The 20,645-nt window shown below is 46.5% G+C and overlaps 1 protein-coding gene across 1 annotated transcript in view; it reads right to left on the bottom strand.

The window, feature by feature from the left end:
• The window catches only part of ANKRD55 (ankyrin repeat domain 55), a 747,192-nt gene that overhangs the window by 725,778 nt on the left and 769 nt on the right, over positions 1-20,645 (bottom strand). Inside the window, exon 2 of the mRNA XM_078677760.1 lies at positions 20,494-20,616. Within this exon, the coding sequence (XP_078533886.1) occupies positions 20,494-20,616 (123 nt within the window). The remainder of the gene's footprint in view (positions 1-20,493; positions 20,617-20,645) is intronic.

Consider the following 20,645-nt stretch of genomic DNA (forward strand, 5'->3'; position numbering starts at 1 on the left):
AGAGAAGATGACATTGGACTAGAAGGGGAGTGGGAATTGGTCTCCTACGTTTTTGGGATAGAGTGATTTAAAGGGAATTTCTTTCAGTTTTAATGAGAAAAAGAGGCCTAGAGCAGTGTATGTATGAGGCTGGAAAGTTCTAGATGGTAGGTGTTGCTTGGTAAATTGCCTGTTTTTAATTTTCTGTTGTCTTTGCTTCCAGGAATCCCAATAGCAGCGGTCTTTTTTAGGGCTCGCTGGTGTTGGAGCGCGAAGCGCTCCCACCAGCAAAATGTATTGTCACCGTGACGGCTTGCAAGGGAGTACAGACTGGGCCACGCGCAGATTGTGGTCTGTGAACGCGCAGATTGTCAGCGTGCGCGTGCTCCCTTCCTGGCTCCGAACGCGTGCTGCTGCTGGCGCAGGGGCTGCAATTCCACAGCCGGCCACTGGGGACAGGTCCGAGACCGTCAGGGGGAAGCTGCGTCTGAGGTAGGAGCGAGGCACCGCACTGAGCAGTGAAAAACCCCGGAGCAGCAAGACCCCACCTCCCCCCAAACCTCCGGAGTCCGGTTAGTTTCATTCTTGTTTGTTTTTGCTGTGCAGTTCTTCCGTTTTTATTTGGAAGAGTAGTGTCAGCTTTATTTGAGCAGATCGTGCACTGCTATTATTGAATGCAAGCTTTCCCAGTCTGCCTTTTTCACTTTCGATGGTGTTTGGCTCCTGTGTCTCTTTTTTTTGTATACGAGGGTGCGCCGCAGACCTCTTCTCCTTGGTGTTTCTGCCTGTGACATTTCACAGTCTGCATATGTATATGCTGTATTGTTTATTTAAGCGTTGCAGGTAGAAAAATGTCAGACAGTGCCGAGAATGTTTCACAAAAGCTGTTCCTCCCTAAACCTCTCCTTACTTTCCCTAAACCCCTCTCATTTTGTAAATAATATTCCCCATTTTCCTGCCAATCTCCCTTGTTCCCACATTACAACTAAAACGTAGGCTTATGGGTGGAGATCTCCTCCACTTGGCATTGAGCTCCACATAGGAAAGATAGGAGTGACGGTGGTGCATCGGTTTGTGAATAGCATTTTGTAGTAAGTGGGTACTACTCCTGTATTACTACTTAACATACTACAAAATGCAGGTCGTGAACAGACCCCTCTGAATTTCAGAATAAGTACCTTGTCTCCCCAGCAGTGCCTCTAAGCATAGCAGGCTGTCCTGCCGGAGTCAACAAAAGATTTCTTGAGGTAAATGCCCTCCTCCCCAAATGGCCTAAATAAAGTTCTGTTAAGACTTCTTCCTTCCTCCGTGTCCACCAGTGTAACCCGCCTCAGCTCTTTAACACATTACAGAAAGTACTCCAGTTCTTCCTTCTGTACTAGGAAGTGATGCCTGCAAGTGGTTTGAAGAAACTGACATCTCTTTTTACTGGGAACACATCTGCTGCCTGTATACATAAGTGGTGCAAGTCTCCTCAAACACTGAGGCTTTTACAGGCTGCTTCATTAGAATCTGAAGGGTCAGATAACATCTCCCAGTAACGGGCCTTCACATTCAGCAGGGATAACCAAACTGCTTCTCCTATAGCCTCCTTTTATACTTTATATCCCTCATAGAGTTCACTCTGCTTCTATGCTAAGTCGGTGCACTGCTGTCAAGCATAAAGGCATACACTTGGCTAGTTGTGCCAACCCTCCTCATGTTCATGGCTTCCGCTAGGCACTGTCAGATGCTTCATGATTGTGGTCTAGGATTCTCCATTTCCAACTATACTCAAAATGAGCCAGGTTACTTGTAATGATTAGAAAGGATCTCTCGGTTTAGAGAATCCGATTCTATATACAGGTGAAGGGAACGAATGCAGTATTTCTCTTTGGTACTTCGCCCTGCTGTCATCTTGAGAGAAATGCTTCACACACAGATGGGTGTTGATTACTGATGATGTGACTGAAACAAGGATGCAGTAATATTTATCCACTATCTGGAATGACTATCAGGAAATAAAGGCTTCGAGTAAGTACCCATCTTCTAGCTATACTAATCTGGGAATGTTTTACTGTAGTGTGAATAACAGTTATTTGATGACCAAACTCCTTCAGCATATGCATACACTGATGGGATGTGTTGCCTTCTTGAAAAGGTCCTCCTTGTACGCTCAATGGAGCCTGCTCCAAACCACGTCCCTTCTATCACTCTCATGGAGACGATTGTCAGCCTCATTTTGAGAGCTGTATACAAGGAACACATGTCTTCGTAGCATAAGGTCTAGGTGTAATGTGGTTAAGAGAAGTCAGGCCCACTGACATTGTATGACAGTAGAGGGCCAGTTTGTAGCTGTCTTCACAAAATTATGTGTCTACAAAAGCCAGATTATGCAACATAATGTGACACTGTCTGTTATAGTATTATTTCATTATTTTGTATCCAATCGATCCTGGCTTGGGGAAAGTTGCTTCATATAAGTAAGAGTTTAACACCTGAATGCAGCAATCTGCTACTGAAAGGTCAACAGTTAACCTGTGCATAGGGTCTGCCTTTGAGCAGAGTAATGTTTAAAAAATTTCTTTCAGAAACGTCTAGTGGTCCTGGTAATGAGTCAACTTTACCGGATTGGTGGATGACTTTTCATGAAGGACCAATCATCGGGTAGATCTGTCAGCATCACATGAGAGTTTAACTATGTGGTTTGGTTCAGGAATGTAGGAGCCGATTGGAGATTGTGGATAAGCTTTCTACTTGCTCACCCAGCAGGTGACCATGAGCTTCTGAGAGTCAAGAAAAGGCCTTGATACTTTTTGGTTTATCTACTGGACTCTGCTATCAGCCTCATTGTTCATATGCGCTTGGTTCCACTAGAGTGCTGTGAGAAGGCATGGCCTGTTGTAACTCAGTGTTCAGAATGAGAGGCACGTTTATGCATTGTCCATGGCAAGCTCGAGGGAGCACTCAGTTCTGTATCTGAAGCCTGTATCATCAGTGGATTCTGAAACAAGACAAAGGTGGAGATTGTGCACATGGGTAAGCTCTGATGGAAGTTGGGACAGAAATCTCATTGACCATTCTAAATATGAAAAGTCTGACTGCCGATACAGTCAAAACAAGCTTCCCTTCTTAAAAGTTTGCAGGTTTGTGAGACCGTGGGCCTCATTTATAGGTAGGTAGTAATTGAAAATCCTCTAAAAGTGCCCTGGCAGAACACCTGCTAGAAATAGGTCTGGATCATCCACCTTTGGCTTCCCGCACCTCATAGAGTGGGGGGAGATGGTTTACTTGATGATGGAGCAGCTGCTGACTATGGCATCTGGAATTCCCGGTCCCTTGGCACAAAGCCCTCGAAAATAATGCTGTAGTGACCTCCCTTTTTAAGGTAGCTGCTCCTACCCCGTTTCCCTAATGCACTTTTTGTGAAGGACTGGCATGTAAGCCTTGGTAATGCCAGACATAAACAAGCATTTACAATGCAATAGGTCTTGGGTTAATTAAGTTTGAGCTATTGGCATTGCTAAATATTGCAACACCAACTGCAAAAAAAGCTATTGGTGTTGCATTATTTAGAAATGCCAATAGCTCAAACTTTAATAATGCGAGACCTATTGCATTGCAAATGCTTGTTTAATTATTCTTTTGATGCATGTTAGTTTATTTTCTGTAGTGTACCCCTTGATTATGTTGATGTAGAATTAATTTGTTGTAATGATCTAATTCAGTGTATACGATTGGTTATTTAGATTGATTCATTTGAATATGCTTGTTACGCCAGATGAATTAATTTGAAATTCTTATACCTATGTATATATTAAGTTTCATTCTATTTGTCACTAATTAGACAAACAATTCATTTCTTATCCTCAAATTCGTATACTTTGAATGACTCGCTTGTTTGCTTTTTACTTTCAACAGAACCTACCTGCGGCACCCACTATGTAGGCAAGTTGTTGAGGATCGCAGGGGGAACCCAGCGGCCGGGCAGCTCGAGTCAGGGCGGGAGCAAAGTTGACTTCCATGCCTTGGGAGAGTGCAGGCAGTGGATGCCCGCACTCTCTCGAGCAGGGAACCCCAGTTTCCCGGGGGTAGGCTTCCCGGGACCCTGTGTAGTATCGCACCCTGGAGGATGGGGTCCCTACGGCGGGTACCTGCATTGGGAGGGGGGCCGGACTCCCTTCCCTTTTTTTAAAGGCTATTGGTTCCTGGAGTTGGAAGTCCTTCGGCCCACCCACGGCTCCTCTCCCTTGTATTAAGCATTTGGCCCGGGGCCCCAGGAGTGGCTCAATAAGGCGGGGTCGCAGGCCCTCTCTCCTATATTTTACAAATAGGCCCAAAAGATGGGGTCTCTAATAGCAAATCATGAAGGGGGGCTGCATGCCTCCCTCACATGTATTTAGTATTTGAGCCCAGGTGGTGGGGTCCCTGCTGCTTACTAGTGGCCCAGGGAGAAGGGGCCACATTACCCCGCCTCTTTAATGTACATTCGAGCCTTGAGTCCCTGGGGCACAAGTGATGCTTAGGGAGGGAGGCCCCACTCACACCCACTCCCCAAATATTTCACAAGGAAGACCTCCAGGCCCTGGCACCACTTCATGGGACTATTAATGAAAAAGAATACCGTTTTGCTTTTTTTAAATCACACAATCCCACTGGGGTACCACAGTCATACCGTGGGAGTCCAGAAGGATCACGGCATAAAGAAACCTTTTATTTTTTTGGCCCCGGGACACTCTCTCAAGGATTAGGGGGTAAGGTATACCTAGGCTTGACCCCTTTTATCTCATTTTTTGGTAAACATTCTCAGGACAGGGAACTAAGTTCCCGAGTCCTGTAATGGCTGCAGCAACATTTTCTTTCATGTTATGGCCAGCCAATCATATTGCTCGCTCCCACAGGAGTGAACTCCTATAAGAGTGAGGAGGTCCAAGGAATAAAAAGGCCCCTGGGCCAATCAGAACGCTCTATTTTTTAAAGCTGGGTTTGAACCCAACCATCCAGATATACAAATATATTTGGGGGCAGATTTATGTTAACTGGCGCATCCCCAGGGATGCGCCAGTTAATGTGCGCCACAGTGCGCCACAGCTCCGCCACCCATGGTGCGCCGCATTTACAATGCGGCGCACCATGGGGCAAAAACGGCACAGATGCGTGACGCATCTGTGCCGTAAAGGTGGCGCATTGCTGGAGTTGCGTCGCAAGCGCGACGTAGCTCCAGCAAGGCTCGGGGGTGCCCCATCTTAACAATGCTGCGTCAAGACCTACGCCTGCTTCAAGCAGGCGCAGGCTTTTGACGCAGCATTGGCCTGAAAGTGACTGAGTGAAATCTTATAGATTTCACTCAGTCACTTTTGCGAGGCGCACATGCCCCGGAACGCCCACCCTGTGCCGGAACGCCCACAAGCGGCGCAGGGCTTTACAACGTGACTCATCTGCCTAGATGCGTCACGTTGTAAATCGTTCGTAGGGATGCGCCACGTTTACGCCGCCTTGCGTGACGCAACAGCGGCGTAAACGTGGCGCAAGGGTCTCATAAATCTGCCCATTGATCTTTAATTTCTCAAAAACTACAGAACAGATTTACACCAAATGACAAAAAGTATGCTTTCTGGACCAAGATCTAGCTTCCTGCAAATTCAAAAAAATTTAAGGGGATTTTGAGTGTTTTCTTTCATGTTGCAACCAGTCAACTAGAGCGCTCATTAATCAAGGGCGGCCAAGGGAAAAAAAGTCTATTAAAAAAAGTATAGGTAAAATGTATGGGGATTTTGTGTTTTGGGACCCCCTATTTTTCGCAGTCCCCACTTGACGGTCACCCCAAAACTTTCCATAAGGAAAGTAGTTTGTGAAGTTTCATCAAATGGCACCAAAGTTATTAGCAAAACAAACAAGCATTTGCAATGCATTAGGTCTCGCAGCATTAAAGTTTGTGTTACTGGCATTGTAAATGACAATGCTTTGCATTAATTTTTTTCTTTAATTTGCAATTGGTATATAAACATTGTTTCTGAATGGTTAGCTGTTGCTTATGCTAAACAACGTTGGCAGTCATATAGAGTGCTAGTCTTGCTTGTTATAAGCATGCTGATTTAAAGTTTGCGCCATATAAAAGTGAAAACTAATAAATAAATTAAAAAAAAGCCTACCTGTACCACGTCCACCAGACCATAAATAATGTGCAAAAAGAAAAGACCATTCACCATCTCCTTTTAGGAATGGGGCTGCCAGGCCATAGACAATAAAATCCATTAACACCCAGGCACAAACGCAATTAACTGTAATTGTTTTATTTGTGGTGTCCCAGAGTGATGTGGTGGTGTCCCCGACTGATGTGGTGGTGTTCCCGACTGATGTGGTGGTGTCCCCGAGTAATGCGGTGGTGTCCCCGAGTAATGCGGTGGTGTCCCCGAGTAATGCGGTGGTGTCCCCTAGTGATGCGGTGGTGTCCCAGAGTGATGCGGTGGTGTCCCCGAGTGATGTGGTGGTCCCCTGAGTGATGTGGTGGTGCCCCTCAGTGATGTGGTGGTGCCCCTGAGTGATGTGGTGGTACCCCCGAGTGGTGCCCCTGAGGCCCTGAGTAATGTGGTGGTGTTCCAGAGTGATGTGGTGGTGTCCCCAAATGATGTGGTGGTGCCCCCGAGTGATGTGGTGGTGCCCCTGAATGATGTGGTGGTGCCCCTGAGTGATGTGGTGGTGCCCCTGAGTGATGTGGTGGTGCCCCTGTGTGATGTGGCGGTGCCCCCGAGTGATGAGGGGTGGTGTCCCCGAGTGATGAGTGGTGGTGTCCCCGATTGATGAATGGTGGTGTCCCCGAGTGATGAGTGGTGGTGTCCCCGAGTGAGGTGGTGGTGTCCCCGAGTGATATGGTGGTGTCCCCGAGTGATGTGGTGGTGTCCCCGAGTGATGTGGTGGTGCCCCGGAGTGGTGCCCCTGAGCGCTCTTGATGGCTACAGTGTACCTCTCACACAAGTACTCTTGGCTCAGGATTAGCATACATTAATTCCTGAATGAGGATAGGCAGACTATATTTGTGTATTCTGCTACAGATTTGTTGATCTGGGGGATTAGGGGCACGGGGCTGGGATCAAATCCTCTTGTATGCTCGTATTAGGATACGGATTTCACTTTGGGAGCCTGGTGCCTTCTGGAGACCAATACCAGCGGGGTTTTTGGCACCAGTCAAAGTTTAAAAAAATTAAATAATAATAAGTGTGCGATCTTGCCTGGACATATCAAGAAGCCTTCTGTAGAAACGTTCCTGTCCACCGCCGCAGACTGCGCACCTCTCCACCCATCTCTTGCCAGCCCATCTTTCTTTCGTGCCCAGCATGCCCACCCCGAATTGACACCCGCCACCACCAGGCCAGCAGTACCCTTCACCCACTTCGTGTCCTTGCTCCCCCCCGTTATTCCTTTGCCGTTCCACCATGCGTGCTGCAGCCGGTTCCTTCAGGTGCCCTGAGCGCCACCCATCCGCCCCGTGGAAGACACGCCTGCACTGTCCTGCCAAGCCACAACCTGTGCTGACGGCCCCATCCCTGCATCCAAACCCAGAGCTGAGCCCCCAACCATCTGCAACCAGCCAACCCTACCCGTGCACCCCTCCCTGCGCCCCAGGTCTTCCTGTGTGCCCGCCAAACCCATCCTTCGCCCCTGATCTCCTTTTCATTGCCCCCCCACCTCTCCGCTGCTATTGATGTTGCGTTGAGCACCGTGGCACCTCTGCCCCCATTACGCCACGCGCCACTGTCCCGACAGACGCCGCCTCGTCCCGCACTTATTTTACCGAAACCTTTGTTACCATTAATTGCGAGCCCCCCCCCCGCATCAGGACAAAGACAGACGTGGATCTGCCCCATTGTCAGCTACGCGGTGTCCCTCTGCCCGAGTGCGCCAAGAGACCTCCAGCCCTCAGTCAGCGCCGCCATACCAGCTACAAGACCCTGCATTCCTCGCATGCCTCCCACCCCCCCCTTGCACCTATACCGCCCCGAACACAAACCACTACCAGCCCCTGTTCGACCTCACCGTCCCATGCCAGCAAACCAAGACCCCCCAGCAGTCCCCCATCCTCAGAGGCCCCTTGTGCCGTTGCTGCTCAACTAATATTGCGGGAATTGACTAACACACTCCTTCTCCCTTCCTCTACAGCCCTGCTCGGTCTTTGCTAGGTCCCCGATTCTTCTAACATTTTATCAGCATTACCCACTCTGCGCGCTTCCCGTTCTTCACCTGTTCCTTTGTCCCATCAGCGAGCAGGACCCATATCTTTATTTATTGACAGCTGTCGTTCTGTCGACTTCACAATACACAGATTGCCCTCGTGCACTACAACATAGCTTGGGTAGGATGGGGTTGGGGGGTAGGATGAGGTGGGTGGGGCCCTTGGGTCCATAAGCCAGCTGATAGTTTTCAAATGAGCCCGGCTTCACACTCTGTGGCCCCCGAGTGCCGGCTTGGAGACAGGGCCCCGCCTTCTATAGACTGGAGGGCCCCCGGTGTGGGCGGCCGTTCAGACCCCCGGGGCCCGGCCTCCTCCCTGGTACACGGGACCCCGGACCCTGCCCGCGCCTTACCTCGGCTGGTCTCCGCAGCATCTGCCTCGCTCTCTGGGCCGCTGGGGGTGGCTCACATCCCGACTCTGGATGTCGACCTTCCCCACGCCTGCCTCTGCAGGTCCGCCACAGTAATGAGATTTGCATGGAGGGAGAGAAAAAGCCAGTCGTCCCCTCCCAAGCCCTGGGACTCAGGGTGAGGTAAAGCGCACTGCTTCTAAGTGCAGACAGTGCGTTTCTGGGCTGCTCCTTCCATTCCACGGCTCGGGAATGCCAGCCGGCCACACACACGAGCAAAACGAAACCGAAACCTACGAGCCGCACGAGGTGAGCTGTCTCGGTAGAAGCTCACGCGCGCGACCTAATCCCAAGGCGCATGGCAGATCGGATTCCGACGCGCGCGACCCAATCCCAAGGCGCGCGTCGGAATCCGACTCTGCAATGCTTCTTAATGTGCGCGTGGCCAGCTCCTGACTCCCCTCGTTGTCGGCTGAGCCGACTGCTATAGTTCTGGTGAGAACGCGCTTCGCGCGCTTCTAGCCGAGACCTAAAAAAGGAATTTCTCCTGGAAACACAAAACTAAATATAACAACCCAGTGGGGACGGGACCGCTGATGCATGCATGTATATATTAATTGAAAAAAACAAAGGTAAATGTTATATTACAGTGAGGTGAATTTGTCTGTGACAACATTAACGTTTTCAACTAAAAAAAAAACATTGATATTCACCAATTATAGTTAGCAGAGTTAACTATAACTTGCGCCCTGCCAAGCACTGCTTCCATATTACATCACTCATAATATGTTCTATGACATCATTTATGACATCACTATTGATATCTCAAATTACATCAATCATGACATGATCCAAAGAGTATGCTAGTTTGGTTTATAGTTTACATAGGGGCAGGTAACTACCATAAAACATTTCTACCTAATTTAGTACAGCCTGGGTCTAGGTAATGGGTGTAAGAGTTTTGAAAACACATGTGCTTCTGATGCATCATAGGTGTATAGAGGTATTGAACATGTTATCAATGTTTGCATTGAAGAGTAGCTCAGTGTGCAGGTGACAGTTGACAACTTGTGCCCATTATATTCCACACACGTTTTGAGGCTCTGCAGGGAAGGTTTGCAACAGGGCAAATATTCTACATAATACATACTAAGGGCCTGATTATAACTTTAGTAGTGCGGGAGTGGGGCGGCACACCACTGCCCCACTCTCGGACCACAAAACTCGAACGCCACCCGCCTGCCAGATTATGAGTTTTCTCATTATTCGGCAAGCGGTCCTTTGGCCTTCCCATGCCAGTGCCTCAAAGGCAATGCATTGGGAACGCCAAAGCAAGTTCCTCCATGGCACAGACTGCTAAGTCCACGCCGTGCAGGAACTGGGCTTGTAGGCAAACAGGGGGGCACGCCATGTGCCCCCCCCCCATGATCAGAGGCACCAGGGGGACCAGTAAGGCCCCCTTAGTTTCCTCACTAGCAACGCCATGAGATCGCTGACAGTGAGGAAACTCGCAATATGCTTGGTGGGGCCCCAGCGGCCACGCCAAACATATTGCAGCCTCACACCACCATGTCACCGCCAGGGATCCCAGATTCCTGGCGGTTTCAGCGGTCCTATTGTTAATGTTAATGTTATGGGTGTCTTATATAGCGCTCGGCTACTCCAAGGAGTGTCCCGGCGCTTTCTAACCCACAGCAGACTACAGAGGGCAAGGCAGAAAATAGAGAAGAAGCAAGCGGATCACTGTCCATAGAGCAACGTCTTCAGACCCTTTCTGAAGGCCAGCAAGTTCGGAGTACAGCGGAGCGACAGAGGGAGGGTGTTCCAGAGCTGGGGAGCCAGACGTTTAAAAGAGCGTCCCCCTACCCTTGCTTTCCTAACAGCAGGGACAATGGCAAGACCAAGAGATTCCGATCTAAGGGATCTAGTTGGTTTGTAGAAAGCAAGACGTTTCTGAATATATTCAGCTCCCACAGCATGGAGTGCCTTATGCGCCTGCGTAAGTGTTTTAAAAACAATCCGCTTCCGAATAGGGAGCCAGTGTAGGGAGTGTAGGAGATCCGAAGCTCTCTCTCGACGAGGTAACCCAAAAATCGCCCGTGCCGCCGAGTTTTGGACCACCTGAAGTTTTTGTAGTAGATAGTCCAGAAGACCTAAGTATAAAACATTTGAGTAGTCCAGCCTAGAACAAATTAGAGCCTGGACCGTAGTCTTCCTATGCGCAAGCGAGAGCAGGGGAAGGAACTTGCATAACATTTTGAGAAGACCATAGCAAGTGCCAGTTAGTCCAAGGATCTGGGACTTAAGCGATAGGCTGTTGTCAATTTTGACCCCCAAGTTCTTATTGAGGTCCAACCGCCAAAGTTGTAATTTGGAGGTCGGACCTCCGGTACGGCGGTGACAGCCACGCCACCATGGGTTTGGCAGTCCTATGGACCACCAAACTCGTAATCTAGTCCTAAGTATTGTAATCAGGCTTGGGGTATTAGACAGAATTGTCTCAGCATGACAATTTCTATGTAACATAAAACACTGCATGCACCAGGTATTCAGCTATGTATACAGGCTCGTTTTGTTCCAGAAAATGGGCTATCTGTCAAGTTTTCACCACAGTATGAAGGTTGCAGGTAGTATAATCTTTAGCACCTTCGGACGTTGCTTATTTTAAGCGAGTATTGTCTTTTTTGCCAAGTGTTGCATAAAGTGTACACTGTACTTTTTAGTACTCTGTAGTGTATTTCTCATGAGTTTCACTGACTGCAAACAGTGTGGTACAGGGTTCACTCTCTTCGTAGAGTGAATATTGTTTATGATGATGATTACGCACTTGTATAGCGCACGACTACCCGTAGGCATCTCGGCGCTTGTACGAATACCGCCGAGGAACCCTTCCTGGCCTTTCCCTGTGAGGAGCCCACTCCTGGGCACCCCCAAGGTGAAGTCAGGCATCCTCAGCGTTGTTGGGGCCGTTGTAGAGATAAAGCAAGCTATTGCCCAGAGGTGCAGAGTGGGACTCATGACTAGAATAGGCACCGAGGCGAGAATTATCAGGTCCGAGGAATTTGAGCCCGAGACCCGCCGAGGCGGGAATTGAACCCTGGTCCCAGCCAGACCTCTGCATCAGGGTCTGCCGCTCTAACCATTGAGCCCCACTTCTCTACACATATCAACTTCATTTCGCAATGTAGGCTTGGTGACTGTCACGGGTTTGATACAGATAAAAGCTGTCCATAATGGGGCGCTCATTTTGGAACAGACGTTCAGTATTTTTAAGAACTTGACTTTCTCTGAACAGTTCGTATACAAATTGAACACCGTATGCAATGAGGGTTTCCCATATATCTGTGGTTTATTGTTAATGTGAACTATGCTACCTGTAAGTGTATGGTATAGGGTTAATTTGGCACATAACCAATGCATTCTACACCTAGGGGAGTTGTTTCTGTGATGCCATTGATGCTGCCTCATATTCTTGTGAGCTATTTTGCACTTACTTTCAGAGCTCTTAAGCTATACCCGTTTATAGAGCAATGTGTACAAAAGAAGCTTGTATGATGTCATCAGTGATGCCATTTGGGATGGCATCAGTGATGTCATAGAACATGTCATGAGTGATGTAATATGTAAGGTCATGAGCAGTGCAAGGTGGGGGCTCTCTCCTAACTTTAACTGCTGAAGTTCTGTGGGTTTTTTAGATCAAAACTTTAACTCTGTCACTGACAAATTCACCTAACTGAAATGTTACTTTAGCCTTGGTTTTTTTCAGGGAATTTCTAAGGTTTAAAAAAAACAAAAAAAAAACATCTTTTTATCACAATTAACTATAATGTTACTTTAACATTTGTTTTTTTAGTGAATTTCTTGGCTTTTTTTTAAATAAAGTAATATTGAATCACCAGATGTAAATTCAACTCTCCACATGCAGTCAACCCCTAGCTGTGCACGGCTGAAAGCCTGCGGTGAGGCCCTGTGCCCAACTCTCATAAAGGCAGACAACTGCACAGGGCCTTTGATGGTTCACGTGAGGGGTTGGCAACAGCGCCTGCAGCCAACTCACCGCATGCAGCCAACCTAACGTTGCACATGGCCTTTGGCCGTGGGGGTTGATTGGCCAAAAAGACTGTCTGCACCTGTGGCCAACCCCCAAGGACCGCCAACCCCATACTGCACACAACATCAGCAGTGCAAGGCAGGGGGTTGGCCACAGAGCCTGGCCCTGGGACCCCATTCCCCAGGGGCTTTTATTATTAAAGGGGAGGGGCCATGTAGCCCCTTTCCTGAGACTCACTAGGACCTAGGGACCACATCCCGAAGGGTCCTTTGTTTGTTTGCTAATGTGTTTTTGTCTTTCTTTTCAAGGTGGACCGCAACCTGTGTGGTGATGTTAGAGCGGCCTGCACTGAGTGATTTTCCCCGGTATGTATGCAGCTGCTAGCAGATCTAAGGTAAGCCATGTTGCCTATGTTTGTTTGCTAATGTATTTTTGTCTTTCTTTCCCAGGTTTTACAGCAGCCTGTGTCGTGATGTTAGAGCGGCGAGCACGGAGTGCTTTTTCCGGTATGTATGCGGCTGCCAGCACATCTAAGGTAAGCCATTTTGCCTATGTTTGTTTGCTAATGGGTTTTTGTCTTTCTTTTCCAGGTGGACCGCAGCCTGTATCGTGATGTTAGAGCGGCGTGTACGGAGTGCTTTCCCCGGTATGTATGCGGCTGCTAGCAGATATAAGGTAAGCCATGTTGCCTTTGTTTGTTTGCTAATGTGTTTTTGTCTTTCTTTTCCCGGTGGACCACAGCCCGTGTCGTGATGTTAGAGCGGCGTGCACGGAGTGCTTTCCCCGGTATGTATGTGGCTGCTAGCAGATCTAAGGTAAGCCATGTTGCCTATGTTTGTTTGCTAATGGGTTTTTGTCTTTATTTTCCAGGTGGACCGAAACCGTGTCGTGATGTTAGAGCGGCGTGCACGGTTTTTGAGTGTTTTTTTATTTTATTGGTTTACTGTTTACATTATTCAATGTTTTTTTTTTACAGGCTGACTTTATCCTGTTTACAACTGTGTTCCTTGCTGGGATGTATGCAGCGATTATAGCAGATTTTAGGTAAGCCATGTTGCCTTTGTTTGTTTGCTAATGTGTTTTTGTCTTTCTTTTCCAGGTGGACCGCAGCCCGTGTCGTGATGTCATAGCGGCGTGCACGGAGTGCTGTCCCCGGTATGTATGCGGCTGCTAGCACATCTAAGGTAAGCCATGTTGCCTATGTTTGTTTGCAAATATGTTTTTAACTTTCTTTTTCAGGTTTTACTGCTGCCCGTGTCGTGATGTTAGAGCGGCGTGCACGGAGTGCTTACCCCGGTATATATGCGGCTGCTAGCACATCTAAGGTAAGACATGTTGCCTATGTTTGTTTGCTAATGTGTTTTTGTCTTTCTTTTCCAGGTGGACCGCAGCCCGTGTTGTGATGTTAGAGCAGCGTGCACGGAGGGCTTTTCCTGGAATGTATGTGGCTGCTAGCAGATCTAAGGTAAGCCATGTTGCCTTTGTTTGTTTGCTAATGTGTTTTTGTCTTTCTTTTCCAGGTGGACCGCAGCCCGTGTTGTGTTGTTAGAGCGGCGTGCACTGAGTGCTTTCCCCGGTATGTATGCGGCTGCTAGCAGATCTAAGGTAAGCCATGTTGCCTATGTTTGTTTGCTAATGTGTTTTTGTCTTTCTTTTCCAGGTGGACCGCAGCCCGTGTCGTGATGTTAGAGCGGCGTAAACGGAGTGCTTTCCCTGGTATGTATGCGGCTGCTAGCACATCTAAGGTAAGTCGTGTTGCCTATGTTAGTTTGCTAATGTGTTTTTGTCTTTCTTTCTCCGGTGGACTGCAGCCCGTGTCGTGATGTTAGAGTGGTGTGCATGGAGTACTCACCCTTTACTACTCACTCTTTCACTCTTTATTAATCACTACTACTCACTCTCTACTACTGTCACTACTCACTCTACTACTGTACTACTTACTCTACAACACTCTAATTCACTAGTAAATATTTACGACTCTGATACTCACTCTACTACTCTACTCACTCTCTACTACTACTCAATGTAGTACTCTCTACTAACTAGTACTCGCTCTACTACTCATTCTAATACTCGCTCTACTAACACTCTATTAACACTACTAACACTCTACTACTCCACTACTCACTCTTTACTACTCCTTACAAATCACTTTCATAATCTCTCTTTATTACTCACGCTTTACTACTCACTCTTTACTACTCCCTCTCTAATACGCTACTACTCAGTCTACTACTCTACTACTTAGTCCACAAGTCTATAATAATCCCTACCCGCTCTACTACTCACACTCTACTACTCTCTTCTCACTCACTACTACTATCAATACTCACTACTACTCACTCTAATACTCTTTACAACTCTAATACACTACTACTCTACCTAATAACTATTACTCTCTACTACTAATTCTACAACTCAACTACACACGCTCTACTCAACTACTCACTGTCAACTACTTACTCTCTACTACTAACTCTTTACTACTACTTTCTGCTACTCACACAACTCCGCTCTACTGTGTGGCTCTGTGTGTGTGTGTGTGTGTGTGTGTGCAAATGCAATAGGTACTATTCTCATTACTCTACTACTCACTCTACTACTCTACTACTTATTCTACAACTCTCTAATACTCCCTACTTAGTCTTATACTCACACTCTACTACTCTTCTCACTCTCTACTACTAACTATACTCACTACTACTCACTCTAGTACTCTCAAAAACTCTCTGTTACTCACTACTTCTCACTCTCTATTAATAACTATTTCTCTCTAGTACTCACTCTACTACTCTACTACCCACTCTACTCCTCTACTAGGCACTCTCTACTACTCACTCACTATTACTCACGCTACTACTCACGTTCTACTCTAGTCACTACTACTCACTCTCTACTACTCTCTACTCTCAAATAACTATACTACTCCCTCTACTACAACTCTATACTACTCACTATATACTATCTACTTACTCATTACTACTCACTCTAATACTCTCTATTACTCACTCTCTACTACTCTCTAGTACACTTTACTAACTACTACTTACTCTCTACTAATACTCTCTGCTACTCAAACTCTACTCCACTCTACTCACTCTCTACTACTCTCTAGTACTCTCTATTCACTCTCTAGTACTCACTCTCTACTAATCACACTCTACTACACACTCTAACTACTCTCTAATATCTACTACTCACAACTCACTCAAATACTCTCTCCACTATCTGCTACTCACTCTCTACTACTCTACTACGCTCTACTACACTTTAGTACTCTCTAGTACTCACTAACTACTGCTATCTAATCTCTACTCAATTTTACTAATCATTCTCTACTACTCACTCTACTAATCTATCTACTACTCACTCTACTACCCTCTATTACTATCTAGTACTCTTCATTACTCTCTACTACTCACTCTCTACTACTTTCTACTACTCGCTATCTCCTACACACTATCTCCCTCTCACTCTATACTACTCTCTACTAATCTATACTACTCACTCTCTATTACTGCCTACAACTCACTACTAATCTACTCTCTACAACTGTACTCTCTATTACTCTACTACTCACTCTCTACTAACTACTACTCACTAATACTACTCTACTTCTCTCTACTGCTCAGCTATTGCCAGTGTAAATGACAATGCCATTTATTTATATGTTTTCAAAACCAACACGTTGTAAATGCGTGTTTCTTGTCTCCCACTTGACATATCACCCCAACACTTTCCATGCCCAAATTAGTCGGAAGGTTTCATGGAGATTCCTCAAAGGGTGCCAAAGGTCTTAACAACACAACAATTGTTTTTCCAATGAAACTGCTGACCTATAACTACCCAGTAGCATAAATACACACATATATATATATATATATATGTATATATATATATATATATATATATATATATATATATATATAAATAAATATTACATCGCACTTCCCCATGCAATTTCCCATAGGACCCATAGGACGGCTGAACGGAATTACACCAAATTTGGCAGAGAGGTAGTCCTCAGTTCCGACTTGTGCCTTTCGCTTATCTGGCGTCAATCTGTTCAGTAGTTTTTGAGAAAATTACGGTTAACGTCATTTATATATCTATGGGAGCGGTGGATCCGCTTATCTATCCACGTACCCTACGCACAGCCTACAAGCACCCTGCCGTGCACAGGCTGAATGCTCATTGGCTGACAACTGGCAAAATCAGGAAGTATTGGCAGCCATCTTGTGCCTCGGTAGAACCGAGGCACAAGAAAACAAAAACAAACGCCGCAAAACGTGAAAACGGGGCTGACCCCCTAGGCCTGCTCAGGGGAAAATATGTAAATCTGCCCCGGGAGGGGGGGGGGCAAATCCCGGGGGCATTATTGAAATAAAAGTGGGGAGGGTCCCAATCCCCCCCACACTGCTGTGGGGACCGCCACCCCCCAGGGCTCTAATTTAATATATGCAGGGGGCTCAGGGCCCCCCCCGCCGCAGCCCCGGGGACCGCCACTCCCTGGGGCTTTAAAATGGTAACTGGGGGACTCTGAGGCCCCCCCAGCTGCGGGGACCACCACCCCACGGGGCTCGCTTTAATGTATGCGGGGGGCTTTCAGGCCCCCCCCAGCCCCGGAGACCGCCACCCCCGGTGCAAGAATTAAATGTATATATACATATATATCCAACTACCACTCAGGTGCGTAGAACCCCCAAACAGAGAAGCGGACTTTTGGATTGATTCAAATCACTGCCGGCTGCAGCAACCTTTTACTGATCCATAAAGTGCAATTTAATCGAACAAATGACGCGTTTCGGCCAGCGAGGTGGCCTTGCTCACATAACAGCGTCGCTCAGTTGTCAGGTTTAAATGTGTCTTTTTTGATGTCCTGAGAGCGCGCTGTAATTTCCCTTTATTTTGGATATTAAATTGCCGGTTACTCCGCTGGCGTGCACGCCACCTTTCAAGGGTCCCGGAGGTCCAGAAGGAGTTTGTGTGACGTGGATATATATATATATATATATATATATATATATCCACGTAGTGAGCAAGGCGGACCTGTCCGCCGAAACGCGTCTGATAGTTTTTTCTTGCAAATAAAGACCCTTGATTTGAATCCCACGGAGTCGGTGCCTGTTTTTCGAAAGGATTGTGAACACAGGATTGGGTTCATATATATATATATATATATATACACATATATTTATATATATATACACATATATATATATATATATATATATATATATATATATATCCAACTACCACTCAGGTGCGTAGTAACCTTTTATTGATCCATAAAGTGCAATTTAATCGAACAAATGACGCGTTTCGGCCAGCGAGGTGGCCTTGCTCACATAACAGCGTCTCTCAGTTGTCAGGTTTAAATACATAAGTGAAATAATCATGTGACTAGGAAACTACAATATGGATGAACACAGATGAAATACTATCTGAGTAAAAAACTACTGGTGAAAGACTCGCTGTTGTCACGTGCACTTCGGATACTGAATGCACGTTACCTACATGAACAGGGTCCTAATTACAAAGCATGTAGCAGAATTAACTTGAAAAAATTAATTAATAACAGATACTCGTGAATCACATATGTATAAATAGCAGGAAAAGGGGGGGGGGGAAATGAAGACTTTACATCTGGCATCCAAAAATCAATTGCCTAGTCCGTCATCCGTTTCGCAATAAATCATACAATGATAAAATCGTCATTGGAACAGAATTGTGGTAGGAATGTACGATGTGAATATATACTTGTGTACAATATATACAGATGTACAATATATACGGATATTGAAGACAAATTCAACCGTCTCGTTTAATAATTGGCAACATTGTGTCTCGTATTGACGAAACCATTATATGACTGCACAAATGCACAGAGAACGTGTGAACTTATAACATATAAACATGCATATAGTATATGAATCACAAAAAAAGAAGATAAACCATGCTCCAATGCATGGACCACTATTAAGTGTGTATTTCAAAAAACAGTAACGAATTGGAAAACATCACAATCTTCATTATAATGCCCCCTGATTACTGTGTGTTCGATACAAATGTACCTGTCTCAGATTGCTGTGGCAAACAGTGAAATCCGACTACTGCAATAATGAACCCTTAAAAAGTAAGTATTGGGGTCTTCACTTTGAACTGTTCATCCTGATGTGTATTACAAATAATGACTTGGGAGTATACAAAAAGGGTGAAATGTGCTAAGAAAATAATACAAAAGAAACAACGTAAGGGAAAAGGAGGCCGAGATGTTAAGAGTTATTCAGAATTACTCTCCATGTCGTGGTTATATTTGGTGAAGGGGGACAATGTCCTGTGGGTATTGGCCGACCCGACAAATTCGGAAATGCAAGAATACAATAGGCCCAGTCCCAATAACAAAAGCATAAATCGAGCAAAAAAACTAGACCAAGGGTGTGACATCACAGAGATACAGGGGCAGATTTATGAGGCACTTGCGCCACGTTTACACCGCTGTTGCGTCACGCAAGGCGGCGTAAACGTGGCGCATCCCTACGAACGATTTACAACGTGACGCATCTAGGCAGATGCGTCACGTTGTAAAGCCCTGCGCCGCTTGTGGGCGTTCCGGCGCAGGGTGGGCGTTCCGGGGCAGGTGCGCCTCGCAAAAGTGGCTGAGTGAAATCTATAAGATTTCACTCAGTCACTTTCAGGCCAATGCTGCGTCAAAAGCCTGCGCCTGCTTGAAGCAGGCGTAGGTCTTGACGCAACATTGTGGAGATGGGGCACCCCCGAGCCTTGCTGGAGCTGCGTTGCGCTTGCGACGCAACTCCAGCAATGCGTCACCTTTACGGCACAGATGCGTCACGCATCTGTGCCGTTTTTGCCCCATGGTGCGCCGCATCATAAATGCGGCGCACCAAGGGTGGCGGAGCTGTGGCGCACTGTGGCGCATGTTAACTGGCGCATCCCTGGGGATGCGCCAGTTAACATAAATCTGCCCCACAGTGTATTGGGAGTTCTCTTGTATGGCAATCAGAAATATAGCTGAAGACTGCCCGCTACATATATATATATATATATATATATATATATATATACACCCACACATAGACATATTAACATACATCAGTGATGCAACGCAAAATGATGTGGCCCCTATGCAGAATGTGATACGGGCCCCTCTAATCTAATCTAGTTGATATGTAGAGTGCATGGCTACCTGGAGGCTTCCCAGAGCTAATCCCTATCAGCAGATTATTATTACCCACCCTACTGAGTTATGACCACTGTGACCCCCTCACAGATATTCATTGGATTTGGATTGGGATAAATAGAGAGGGACTTAAAAGGGTTGGGGACCAATGAATTATTGCCCCTCCCGCTGCACGGGGATGCAGGAGTCTGCTTTTTCACACCTTGTGCACACCCTCTCTCTTAAGCAGAGGATGTGGTGTTACGGCCAGAGCTGCCTATTTTAGAACTGGGAACCAGGGTTGAGTATGAGCTGCCAACTTTAGAAATGGGAACCAGGTCCGAGTACCGTTATCGACTGAACAACTTGGGATTCTGGGCAAAATCATTTAATTTCCCCGTGCCTAAAAAACGTATGTGACCTTGTGAAAAGAAACTGGTGCTCATGCAAAGCACTCTAGTATCTTGTGGTCGAGTTTGTGCAATATAAAACTGAAAAACAACAACAGAATGTATTGCAGGTATCTGTCCTGCAGATTAATGGGAATGCTGAGTTCTCTTCCGACTAGCCCCCGACGTGCAGGGATGCCATGCTATAGAATCTTATCGTTGACAAGGCGTTGTATTCACTCACAGATGAAGCTGAAAATATGACTAGGCCACACTTCTTGCCTGCATGGTATAATAATTTCCCATTTTGCATGCCAGTATACATCACAAAGTTACCTTCACTATCGCAGTATTCTAGTATTGAAGGGTCTTCACGAATCACTGCTGTCAGTGTGTTGACATCTCCATTAGCAGCTGCTTGATAAACAACATTCAAGTCGACTTCTTCCACTGTGTCACCTTGAGGACCGAAAAAAACAAAGATGTAA

Source organism: Lissotriton helveticus, chromosome 2_1 (genome assembly GCF_964261635.1).
Source record: "Lissotriton helveticus chromosome 2_1, aLisHel1.1, whole genome shotgun sequence".
Taxonomy (NCBI): Eukaryota; Metazoa; Chordata; class Amphibia; order Caudata; family Salamandridae; genus Lissotriton; species Lissotriton helveticus.